We start from the raw sequence: 12,304 nt of genomic DNA, 5'->3' as shown, positions 1-12,304 counted from the left end.
CATGGAACAAATTTGTGATAATATTTGTGACTTGCCGCCATATTTGATAAGGGACAAGAAAGGCGGCGCACAGCGGCAGTGGGGCCATGTTTATTAAGGGAAGAAAAAACTGCACTTTATGTAATTTGCCCCATTAGCTCCTCATGACGTTATACATCTGCCAGTAATGGCCGACTACTGCCCGGACTTGGCACATGAATGATACAGACATCTGATCTCCCCGTCTTTTCCTCAGCGCCGGCCACTGCTCCTCCTCTGAGGTGTCTTCCCGCCCTTTCTCCGTCATGCTCTCCTCGTTGTCATGGAGACTGCTGACTCTGGCCACTGCTCCTCCCCTGAGGTGTCTTCCCGCCCTCTCTCTGTCATGCTCTCCTCGTTGTCATGGAGACTGCTGGCTCTGGCCGCTGCTCCTCCCCTGAGCTGTCTTCTTCCCGCCCTTTCTCTGTCATGGTCTCCTCGTTGTCATGGAGATTGCTGGCTGTGGCCGCGGCGGCCGTCGCGCTGGAGGTTGTGCGCGGCTACCTGAGGAGGCGGCAGCGGCCGGTGAGGGAGGTTCTGTTCTTCCCGGCTCCTCTCACCTGTATGGAGCCATTACTGAGCCCCGAGACCCGCTGCTGCTGCCCGCTCCCTCACCACACGGCCGGCGCGGTGCCGCAGCTGATGAGGCGGCTCCTCGGGGCCCGGCGCTCGCTGCAGCTCTGCCTCTTCACCTTCTCCAGCGCTCCGCTGGCCCGGGCCGTGCTGCTGCTCCATGGCCGCGGGGTGCAGGTGCGGGTCATCACCGACGGCGACTACATGGCGGCCGCCGGCTCACAGATCGGCGCCCTAAGGAAGGCGGGTAAGATGGCGGCAGTCAGGAGATAAGGAGAGTGGGGCTGCTGGTATATATGGGGGGCAGCGGGGCTGCTGGTTTACTTGGTGGGCTGCTGGTTTATATGGGGGGAGCCAGTGGGGGTGCGCTGCTGGTTTTATATGGGGGGGGGGGGGGCTCATGGTTTATTTGGTGGGGGATGGGGTTGCTGGTTTATACGGGGGCTCTGTGGGGGGGGGGGGGCTGGTATATAGAGTGGACTCTGGGGGGCGGGGGGCTCTGTAGGGTAAGGGGCTGCTGGCGTATATGGGGGGGCTCTGTAGGGTAAGGGGCTGCTGGCGTATATGGGGGGGCTCTGTGGGGTAAGGGGCTGCTGGCGTATATGGGGGGGCTCTGTGGGGTAAGGGGCTGCTGGCGTATATGGGGGGGCTCTGTGGGGTAAGGGGCTGCTGGCGTATATGGGGGGGCTCTGTGGGGTAAGGGGCTGCTGGCGTATATGGGGGGGCTCTGTGGGGTAAGGGGCTGCTGGCGTATATGGGGGGGCTCTGTGGGGTAAGGGGCTGCTGGCGTATATGGGGGGGCTCTGTGGGGTAAGGGGCTGCTGGCGTATATGGGGGGGCTCTGTGGGGTAAGGGGCTGCTGGCGTATATGGGGGGGGGCTCTGTGGGGTAAGGGGCTGCTGGCGTATATGGGGGGGGGGCTCTGTGGGGTAAGGGGCTGCTGGCGTATATGGGGGGGGGCTCTGTGGGGTAAGGGGCTGCTGGCGTATATGGGGGGGGGGCTCTGTGGGGTAAGGGGCTGCTGGCGTATATGGGGGGGGGGCTCTGTGGGGTAAGGGGCTGCTGGCGTATATGGGGGGGGGGCTCTGTGGGGTAAGGGGCTGCTGGCGTATATGGGGGGGGGGCTCTGTGGGGTAAGGGGCTGCTGGCGTATATGGGGGGGGGGCTCTGTGGGGTAGGGGGCTGCTGGCGTATATGGGGGGGGGGCTCTGTGGGGTAGGGGGCTGCTGGCGTATATGGGGGGGGGCTCTGTGGGGTAGGGGGCTGCTGGCGTATATGGGGGGGGGGCTCTGTGGGGTAGGGGGCTGCTGGCGTATATGGGGGGGGGCTCTGTGGGGTAGGGGGCTGCTGGCGTATATGGGGGGGGGCTCTGTGGGGTAGGGGGCTGCTGGCGTATATGGGGGGGGGCTCTGTGGGGTAGGGGGCTGCTGGCGTATATGGGGGGGGGCTCTGTGGGGTAGGGGGCTGCTGGCGTATATGGGGGGGGCTCTGTGGGGTAGGGGGCTGCTGGCGTATATGGGGGGGGGCTCTGTGGGGTAGGGGGCTGCTGGCGTATATGGGGGGGGGCTCTGTGGGGTAGGGGGCTGCTGGCGTATATGGGGGGGGGCTCTGTGGGGTAGGGGGCTGCTGGCGTATATGGGGGGGGGCTCTGTGGGGTAGGGGGCTGCTGGCGTATATGGGGGGGGGCTCTGTGGGGTAGGGGGCTGCTGGCGTATATGGGGGGGGGCTCTGTGGGGTAGGGGGCTGCTGGCGTATATGGGGGGGGGCTCTGTGGGGTAGGGGGCTGCTGGCGTATATGGGGGGGGGCTCTGTGGGGTAGGGGGCTGCTGGCGTATATGGGGGGGGGCTCTGTGGGGTAGGGGGCTGCTGGCGTATATGGGGGGGGCTCTGTGGGGTAGGGGGCTGCTGGCGTATATGGGTGGGGGCTCTGTGGGGTAGGGGGCTGCTGGCGTATATGGGGGGGGCTCTGTGGGGTAGGGGGCTGCTGGCGTATATGGGGGGGGCTCTGTGGGGTAGGGGGCTGCTGGCGTATATGGGGGGGGGGCGCGAGGGGCTGCTGGCGTATATGGGGGGGGCTCTGTGGGGGGGGGGTGAGGGGCTGCTGGCGTATATGTGGGGGGGGGGGGGTAAGGGGCTGCTGGTGTATATGGGGGGGGGGGGCTCTGTGGGGTAAGGGGCTGCTGCTGGTATATATAGCAGCTTACACATAAGTGCCCCAGCCCGGTCAGTCAGCTGATCGGTGGGGATCGTGAGCTGTGGACCCCCACAATGAGATATTGATGGTCTAATATGAGGATAGGCCATCTGTTTATACAAGGCTGGATAACCCTTTTGGTGCTCCTCTGGTCGCCTCTAGCCTCCTTGTGCTTTAGGATATAACATAAGTCTCAGATGGGAATAACCGTGTGGCCCTTGGAAGTGGTTCAGTATGGTGTAAGGCATGTGGAGGATGCAGTGCGATGAAGGGGGTCAGCTTTCCCCAAAGGGAATATAAAAGTGAGGTAAATGGAGAAGTTATCCTGCCATCTTTGAAGGCTACATTCCAATGGGTGAGTGCAATATTAGTCTGAGAAACTCGGCCCGATATCGCGCTTCCCAACGTGCGTCATTTCAGGCTGATGTTTTTATTCAAGAAAGCCTTGCATCACTTCTGCGGAATTGCAGTCCTCTGGCGCGTCACAGGATTGCGAGTGTTTCCCATTGATTTCAATGGGAAGCAACACACGGCATGCGCGTGCCATGTCATGTCTTTTAACCCTTTGCAATCCAATTTTGGATTCAGGGTTTCCAAAGGGGGTTCTCTCTTTCTGCCATTATACAACGGCACCATCTGCTGGCTAGAGCCAGTACTGCAGTATGGGACATGCTGCAGAGGCTTCCCCCGGCAACAGAGCGGCCAGTAATGTATAGTAAGAATACCCTGCCAGACATCTTCCGACATCAGAGCTGGACAGCCTTCAATCAGAATGGCTTTAGACGTCAGACAGTGGATTGGAAAGGGTTAAGGTCCCATTGGAAATCAATGGGTAAGGCGTTTCAAGGGAACACCAAAAGATAGAGCATGCTGCAATTTTTATCATGGACGGCGCAGGGTGGCGGCATCGGTGTAGTGGCTGCACAAAAAGGATGAGCCTGGCTGCTGCATGCAGGATAGATTGGAGAGTTTAAGGAGGGAAAGGCCGTTCAGATAAGTATTGCAATAATTAGGTTTATTAGAATGGATCAGGGCAACAATTTTAGGGCAGTCTATTTAGGCTGACTATTTTAACTCTCGAAAAACAGTGGTACCTGGGTTTACGAGTGCCTCAGCTTGCAAGCTTCTTGACTTGCGAGCAGGCTCTCTCCCGAATTTTTGCTCTGACTTAAAAGAACAAAAAATCAGGTTACGAGCCTGCTGGCTCGAGGGGGTATGTCTAATCACCTACTGCTGGCGATCCGGTCCTCTCAATGGCCTGCGGTGCTGCTGTGGGCTGCCGCGTCCTCCACACCAACAGAGCATTTCTTCCTGGAAGCAGGGCTTGGATACCCCGCTTCCAGCAAGCCAATGCTCTGATTGGCTGACACGGCGCTGAATTAACCAATCGGAGTATTAGCTGGCTGGAGGCGGGGAATTCAAGCCCTGCTTCCAGGAAGAAATGCTCTGTTGGCATGGAGGAGGACGCAGCCGCCGCTGCCCGCGCGAGGATTGGAATGCCGCCGGTAGGTGAGTATTGTTTGTTTTTTACATGTAGTTAGGGCTTATTTTTAGGGAGGTCTGGAACAGATTAATGGTGTTTTAATTAATTTCAATGGGGAAAATTGATTTGAGATGAGGGTGTTTTGGTTTAAGAGCTCCGTCACAGAACAAATTAAACTGTTAATCAAAGGCACCACTGTATGGCCGCCTGCAGATGAGCAGGTCGAATCCGGCGGCGAGAATTCTTGCAGCGGGACCCGACCCGAGAGCCTGCAGGGACGAGCGCGTACTCACCCGCGCCTGGCGGCCCCGGCTCTTTCATGTGCCGGCTGCCGGGCAGCCGGCGCATACGCAGACCGGAGCCGGCAGCCGGGTGAGTGACGTTTCTGTGCGAGGCTCTGCGAGCCCCGCACAGAAATAGGACATGCCGCGGTTTGTTTGCCGCGTGAGATTTCGCGCGGCCAAACCGCGGCCGTCTGCATAGGAGTGCGTAATGTAATGTACTCCTATGCAGGCTTTTAGTGGCGGAAATACCGCCGCGGGATTTCCGCCCGTGTGCAGGCGGCCTATAAGGGTTAAATTCTGCAGCTAAACACTGTCACCCAATCTGCACCGTTTAGATGTGGATTAGGCCAGTACAGTTCTCCCGCATACCAATATTATATCGCTGCAGAAAGGCCGCAGTGAGTACAGTCTGTGCAAAGGTTTTTCTGTGTCCACAACGAGAAAAGTGCGGATTCAGGAGATGGTTTTGAGGTGCAGGTGATATAAGCATGGAAGTGATTGGGCATAGGGAGTGAAGGAAAGATCAGAGTGAAATATGACCCTAAGGCTACAATAACACATGCGTGCCCGATATTGTGCTTGCCAACGTGCATCTTTCTCGCCAATTGCCGTCCTTAAGTGTGTGTTTTACTCGCGTCAAAGGATCGCAAGTGTTTCCGATTAGTTTTAATGGAAAACCTCACATCACACTCGCATGCCCATTGCATGGTATGCAAGTGTCATGCGATGCCTCTTAAGGTCCCGTTGAAAACAATAGGCGAGGCAAATAGACAGGACATACTGTGATTTTACATGACCACCACCCCCTTGCATGTGAATAAATCCATTCAAAAGAATGGATTTCGTATTTGCGCGACACAGAGGGTGTTCTGCCTAGGCGTTAAGGTAGTACCACACACTGAGACTGCTTTCACACGGCCGAGAAAATGGGGTCATATACATGAGCCCTAATAGTAAACCTTTCCACCACGTGTGAACGCACATGTATGCGGCAGAAGCCGCCACTGCCGCGCATATTTGCCGGCCGCGCTCTCCTCTATGGGAGCGCCAGCCGCAGCGGAAGATCGAGCGGCCGGGCCGCTTCAAAGCCGCCGTGGGTTTTGCAGCGGCGGTTCTCCCGACGGAAATCTCGCGGTTTTTCGCTGCGGCCAAACCGCGAGAATCCGCCCTGTGAGAACCCAGCCTTAAAGAGTTTTTTTGTAGTGACACAACTAAGTATTTCCATTGTAATGTGTTGGAATATTCCAGTCATTTTTTTTTACTATTTGAATAAAGCTTTAGAGCACAAATATGATTGATTCCTTTTAATTGAATCTGATTTGTGATTTTCCAGGCATCCCGGTTCGTCACAATCAGTCCTCCGGCTTCATGCACCACAAATTTGCAGTAGTTGACAAGAGCATTGTCATCACCGGCTCCATGAACTGGACTATGCAGGCTATCCAGATGAACCAAGAAAACGTCCTGATCACAGATGATGCCGTGTGTGTCAGCGCCTACATGGAGGAGTTTGAGCGTCTCTGGGAGGAGTATAACCCTGAGAGCTACCACTTCTTTCCGGAAGAAAACAAGAAGGGACCCTAATGCCTCATTGCTTTTGATATCACAGCTGCTGGACACATGCAGAAATCAGTGGTGTTTTTTTAAAGGGTAGCTGTTTCAAAATGTTCAGGTTTTTTTTTTCTACCCATTCCATCAAAAAAGCATCATCATAACACATTGCATTGGCGGTCTTGAATGCAGCGTTTGTCAAAGTGGAGGAAGTCCTGTAATCTTTCACCCTCACAGTATACAGTCCAATGTTCTGCAGACCACCTTTTTGCGTATACAGATTGATCAGCACAGGGCATATTTTCAGCCAAAATAGCATATAACAATACCCAGTGGGCACATGGCGGAAAACTGCAGTAGGTGCCAAATATGTCAGCATGATTGAGAAGAGTAATCCTTAAGGTACGCATACACATTAGATAAATGTTACTGAACCTGCTGATTTCAAGGGGTCTTTGCTGACCAGCAGATGTGTTCAGGAGGGTTCTGACTGTCAGGAAAGTGGGATTTGTCCTGCTATAGTTCCGCCTGACTAGTCCTTGGCTCTCATGGGAGTTGAGCTGCTGTAAGAGGTGTCAAGAACATATGCATACTTGGTCAAGCCCGGCATACACATGGTGGGGTAGTGAGGAATGGCTGGCGGCTAGACCAGTGTTCGGCTAACGGGTATCTGAGTTGTATGACCACCTTTTAATGTTATCTAGCATTATGAGATGGCCCTGTATACAGCATCGTATCTTGGACTTTTGGGGTAAAGTGCTGCTGTTGCTTAAATGTGAAAAATTAATATCAAAGAACTGGGGCATTACCCATTAACAACCACATATTTCACCTGCCATTTTTGTTTATTTTAAACACATTAGGGATCTGATTGGCATCATAGGCAATACTTTCACTAATTTTTGTAAGCGTTAGCCCCAGACCTAACAACACTACTTATCTACTTTTTTTAAATGGTGTAGCCAGGAAGGAGATTTGGACCACTGACTGTAAGAAGTGATGTTCCTTTTTAAAAAGTTTCAGTATTAAACGTCATTTCTTGCAAAAAGTGTATTCTTGATGCACTGCGTTAAAGTTGGTCCTGATACTTTTATGTGACGGGTGTGTAAATGTGGCTGCTTTTGTAAAAGCATATATTGTTATAAAAAACGTTTATTGCATAACACAAGTCACATTTATGATGGGTTTTGTGTCTAACTTGATGGTTTTCAAAACTTAAAAAAAAAAAAGCTGTGTCTAAGGCTGGGCTCACACGACCATAAGTGTAAAGCGCTTTTACAGCTGGGAACATAGCTGTGACCTTGCGTATAGCTGTGATATTGTACAGCCCATGACCGCACACTGTCATGCGTAGTATACCCGTTTTGTTTTTTGGTTTATACTTGCGTATGGGCGTGTGTATATGCGAAAGTGGAGAACAATGCACTCTATCTCACGTATATATGTGGCAAAATAGAACATGCAGAGTTCAATTTTGCATTCGCAGATTTTGCAATTCTGACACTAGTGTGAGCGGAACTGCGTAAGGCAATGTAATTCCCTGGGAGTTGCAGTGTATCACACGGGTGTACGGAGCCCCCGTAATACGGAATTCGAATATAGTCGTGTGAGCCTGGCCTAAGCCGTTGTGATCTACTCATATTTTTAAACTGGAAAAATGAGTTTTGGTGTAACAGAATGAACCATCTTTCAGGATGGCATAAAGAAGGGAAATATATCTCCTGTGGAACAAATGGATTGGTGTTGAAATTCATCATCCCTGATTTGCCCCCAGCATTATCTGCTGGGGCAAAGTTGAGCAGCACCCATACACATCAGTGAGTTGTCCTGTCTTGCACTTATCAGCAGGTTCAAATGATAAACTCTGTGTATTAGGGGGTGTTGAGGCTCTGGGTACTAGTGTATTATGTCGCCACCGGAAGTAAGGGGTGGCAACATAAGACAGTAGTTGTCAGAAATGTTAACGCCCCCAGTTTGTGACTGGCTGGGGGCGTGCTTACATTTTCCCGGCGGTCGCGGGAGCAGCAGCACCAGCCCTGGACGAGCAACAGAGAAGGAGGGCAGCACAGCGGAACGGTAGCACTAGGAGGGCCGGCGGCGGATGGTTTTTGTGCACTGTCGGCGGGGGCACATGGCCAGGCAGCAGCAGGGAGAAGGGAGGCTGGGAGCACTGTGTAGGACAGTGTCGGCGGGGGCACATGGCCAAACCAGCCACAGAAGGAAGGGGGTCCGGGAGCCTGTGTTTGGAGCAGGGGGCACTGGCGTGAGAATCTACAGTGTGTCGGTGAAGGTGGTCTGTCAGCGGAAGAGCAGTCCGGCAGGGGAAGAGCACCGTGCAGTCTTTTTTGTGGCAGTGATCGAGGGTTAGGGTAAGGGTTAAGTGTAACAGTTAGCCTTATATTATAAAGGTAAGCCTAACTGTTACACTTACCCCTCACCCTAACCCTCCATCCTTGTCAGAAATCACGGCACACTGCTCTCTGCCGCCTCAAAGCTGTGCTGGGTCTGCAGCCAATCGGGAGCTAGGGGTGTGAAAGGGGCGTTCCTCCTGTCAAACCCCTAGCTGGCGGTGGCGTCAAGGTACACCAGTACCGAGGCTCTGTTCACATCATTTTTGAACCCTAGATTTAGCATATACACTGGGTGCTTTCCCAGCATATATGCCAGATTTATCCTATAACCTGAGAAGATACCAAGAGTGCCATATGGGTTTTTTTTGTTTCTTTTTAAACATTGAGCCCTGTGGGTGATGTTTGCCTATATATGGTTACATACATATCCTTCAATGGAAAGCTGTAAATTTAGGCAATCCCTATGCGATATGTCTTTTGACTGAAGGCTCAAATATGATGTAAATAGTTAGTGTGCTAATAATAAATATGGGCTTATAACTTGTGTAAAATCCCAATAACACGTAGCACCAACATTAGACTATGGTCAGACATATGGTGTATTTGCTGTAGGTTATGTACTGTATATCTGCTCATCGGCAGTATTGGTATCCAGTGTGCAAGAAGTAAATTAAAAGATGCAGTCTTGATTCAAGCAGTTTCAAAAACCCCCAAGAAGCAGTCCCAATGGCCACTGAGATTTCAGATGGAAGTCCTTTATTGTAGCTGGCACAATCACCAAGATGAGTATATATAGTGTAACATTTAACTCAGAAGATAAATTAAAGGGGTTATACCAGGATCACAAGTTATCCTCTATAAGTAGGATCAGAAATCGCTGCTACACAGAGTCAAAAGGCCTATCGGCGGTCACTATGGGGTTAAAGGGCCTCTCCAGCTAAACACTCCCCCCCCCCCCCCCCCCCCCCCCCACACACACACACACCCCCCTTCAGCTGATTGCTTGTTACACTCTAGAGGTCTCCTATGTATTGCAGTTACTTCCATGCAGTGCAGGCCCCTGTCTGATTCTTATCAGGCACCACCTTGAGATCTAGATTTTTTTCCTTTGTTTCAAATTAATCCCCTGATGTATCAGCACAGCATTAGCTAGAAGCTGTACCATTTCTGCTTGCTTGGGACAGATTATCATTACTTTCTGTCTTTACTAAAATAAGCTACAGACCATAAGTGTAAAGTCAGGGGGATGAACTGTGATCTCATCTTATAACTGGCAGGCGCTGTGTGGTAGGGGTGTCTGTATCCCTCTCTAGGCAGTTGCAGTGTGATGCACTCAATGTAACAGCATAACACAGAAAGAGGGCTTGTTCATGCAAATGACCATATGCAAAACTTCGCTCGCCGCTGTGGAACGTATGAATGGGTTGTGGTTTTTTTTCTTGGAGTATTCAAACTCTGTGCTATAATAGAGCTTTAATACTCCAAGAACAGCGCTGTAGCACTGGAAGGAGAAGACAATCAGATCTCTGGAGAAATACAAATCACACCAGCCTGGTGCGCAATCAAATGATTTCTAGTTTATTCAAAAGTTGCATTTGGTTTATATATCATATATGACATCACAGGAAAAGTATATACCTCCAGGACTAATTAGGATACAGGATAGGCTACACCTAAAATGTTTAACATAAGTGACACCTTTTAGGCTGTAAGTATAATATGCAATGAAACCGCTATGATTTCAGTGAAAAGAAGTGCAGGGGGGGGGGGGGGGGGGTCTTCTGTCTTATCTGGTACTACTTACTGGTATATAGAAACAGTTTTGTTTAACCCCTTCACTACTTATATTAGCAGCATCCTATATCTTCCTACTCCACAATCTAATAGCAAAAACATTTAACTGATACATTGATCTACAATTTTCTTAACAAGAACATGAGTTTGAATAAACTGGTTGGAATATAGAGCAAGTCCTATAAACTTTACACAACACATTATCTGTATACAAAAATGGTGCCAATGAAAACTACAGTTCGCCAAGCCCTCATACAGCCATGGCGATGGAAAAATGAAAAAGTTACAGCTTTTTGAAAAGCGGCGATGAAAAGCCCTTAGAATCATTTGGTTCTTATGCCCAAAACAGGTGATGTCCTTAAGAGGTTAAATATCACCCTTCATCCCCGTTGTCCACATTCATCTCATGCTATTCAGTCAGTATCGATGGGAGAGAAAAGCAGGAGGAACCGTTAACTGTAGGAAATCTTCTCCATATATCCATTAAGCAGATTGAACATGTCGGAGCCTGAGAGCCTGGGGCCCTCTAACTGGATGTCGGCACGGGGCCCTCTAACTGGATGTCAGCACGGGGCCCTCTAACGGATGTCGGGCCCGGCTCATAGGATAGTCAAGGAAAAAAAACGGGGGACTTTCAGATACAACATACAACAGATACGGTATCTACGTGTAAACCGACCGGAGTCCTACATTATTCTTCAGTACAATGTCGGCCAAAGGATGGTTGGGAAACACTTGTCAGTCCTTTATGGCAGATGGGATTATGGCTCCAGTCTTAGAACAATCATGTAATATAGTCTCTAATGTGGCTCGTTAACTTATTGTCACCTGACGCATTTATAACTTAAAGCATACTAGTTCACGGCTTTCTCATATGGGATTCTATAAATGTGGATTCCACCCTTGCAGAACCTGCGCTTTCATGAACGTTTGTAAAACATGTACTAGTGTGACAGGAACCGTGTCTTATCCTATCAAAACGTATGCCCAGGGTGAAAGTCTGAAGCTGGTGCTTGAGGGTGGAGGCTTGAAGGAAGGTGTAGGGTGGAAGTCTAAAGCCTCCGCCATCAGGCCTCTAACCTCTGCTCTTAGGCCCCAGCTTCAGACTACCGCCCCAAAAGCCTTAGGCCTCCGCTATTAGGCCTTTCTCACACGGGCGACAGCGATGTCGCTGCTCTGTTCCCACACTTCAGTAGCGTCAGTGATGCGTTTTTGGGGGGGAAAATGTAGCATCACGTCGCTGCTAACCGCGATTTTCTCATGCGAAGAAAAGTACGTGGTTTTATAGCGACAAAGTTAATAGGACTTTAATGTTAAAATCACATCGCACCAAAATTGCAAGTTCGTGCTATGCGATGCGATAAACTAGGAGGCTTCATAGGGAAACATGGGCTACAAAACAGCAAATCGCGGCTGTATAGAGCATGCCACGATCTTGTAGTCCTGCAATGTCCCAACCTACAAAACATCACTCATGTGAAAGAACCCATTGGTAACCATGGGTGTCACATATATGTGTTTGGTAGGATTGCTACAAAATCGGGCAATTTTGTAGTCCGTGTGAAACCAGTCTTAGGCTTTATTCACATGAGCGTATATTGGCCGCGTTTTCACGCCCGACCGATATATACACCATCTGAGGCATTGTCTTCCAAAGCATTTGTTCACGGTGCATAAAATTGTTACAGCGTAAAAAAATGGAACATACGCAACCGAAATACATGCTGACTCTTATACGGTGGGTAAAAAGATAGTTCTGGTTCTATCTTTTGACCGATATATGACAGCAGCTCCTATAGACTCCTATGGGAGGAGGAAGCAGTTTAGCAAAGCCCCAACACTGCGAGAAGCTTACAGGTGCCTCTATGTAGGCATTGGAAGTCATTTCATGGATTTACGCGGACCGAGGGCTTTCCGGGTACAACATATTTTTCCACAAAAAATTTTGCACCTGGTCGTGTAAATGGCCGAGATAACGCTAATTAAGCATGGGACTTGATCGCGGAAAATCGTTCATTCAAGTGAATTTACAGTCCGGATGAGAGAACGCAAAAAC

The 12,304-nt window shown here is 50.6% G+C and overlaps 1 protein-coding gene across 1 annotated transcript; it reads left to right on the top strand.

The window, feature by feature from the left end:
• Positions 1-381: 381 nt before the first annotated feature.
• LOC136577954 (mitochondrial cardiolipin hydrolase-like) lies at positions 382-7,165 on the top strand. The gene is made up of 2 exons (XM_066577866.1): positions 382-838; positions 5,886-7,165. The coding sequence occupies exons 1-2, from the start codon at positions 382-384 to the stop codon at positions 6,134-6,136; spliced, it is 708 nt and encodes a 235-aa protein (XP_066433963.1). The 3' UTR covers positions 6,137-7,165.
• Positions 7,166-12,304: the final 5,139 nt, after the last annotated feature.

This window comes from Eleutherodactylus coqui, chromosome 8 (assembly GCF_035609145.1).
Source record: "Eleutherodactylus coqui strain aEleCoq1 chromosome 8, aEleCoq1.hap1, whole genome shotgun sequence".
Taxonomy (NCBI): Eukaryota; Metazoa; Chordata; class Amphibia; order Anura; family Eleutherodactylidae; genus Eleutherodactylus; species Eleutherodactylus coqui.
Note: the sequence above shows the minus strand (reverse complement) of the source record. Positions and strands in the feature narration are given on the sequence as shown.

What these genes read in the sequence shown, in the direction of transcription:
- LOC136577954 (XM_066577866.1), top strand. Translation starts at nt 382, where the DNA reads ATGGAGACTGCTGGCTCTGGCCGCTGCTCCTCCCCTGAGCTGTCTTCT. An exon ending in CGGCGCCCTAAGGAAGGCGG is followed by an intron (nt 839 to 5,885) that starts GTAAGATGGCGG and finishes GTGATTTTCCAG; the next exon opens with GCATCCCGGTTCGTCACAAT.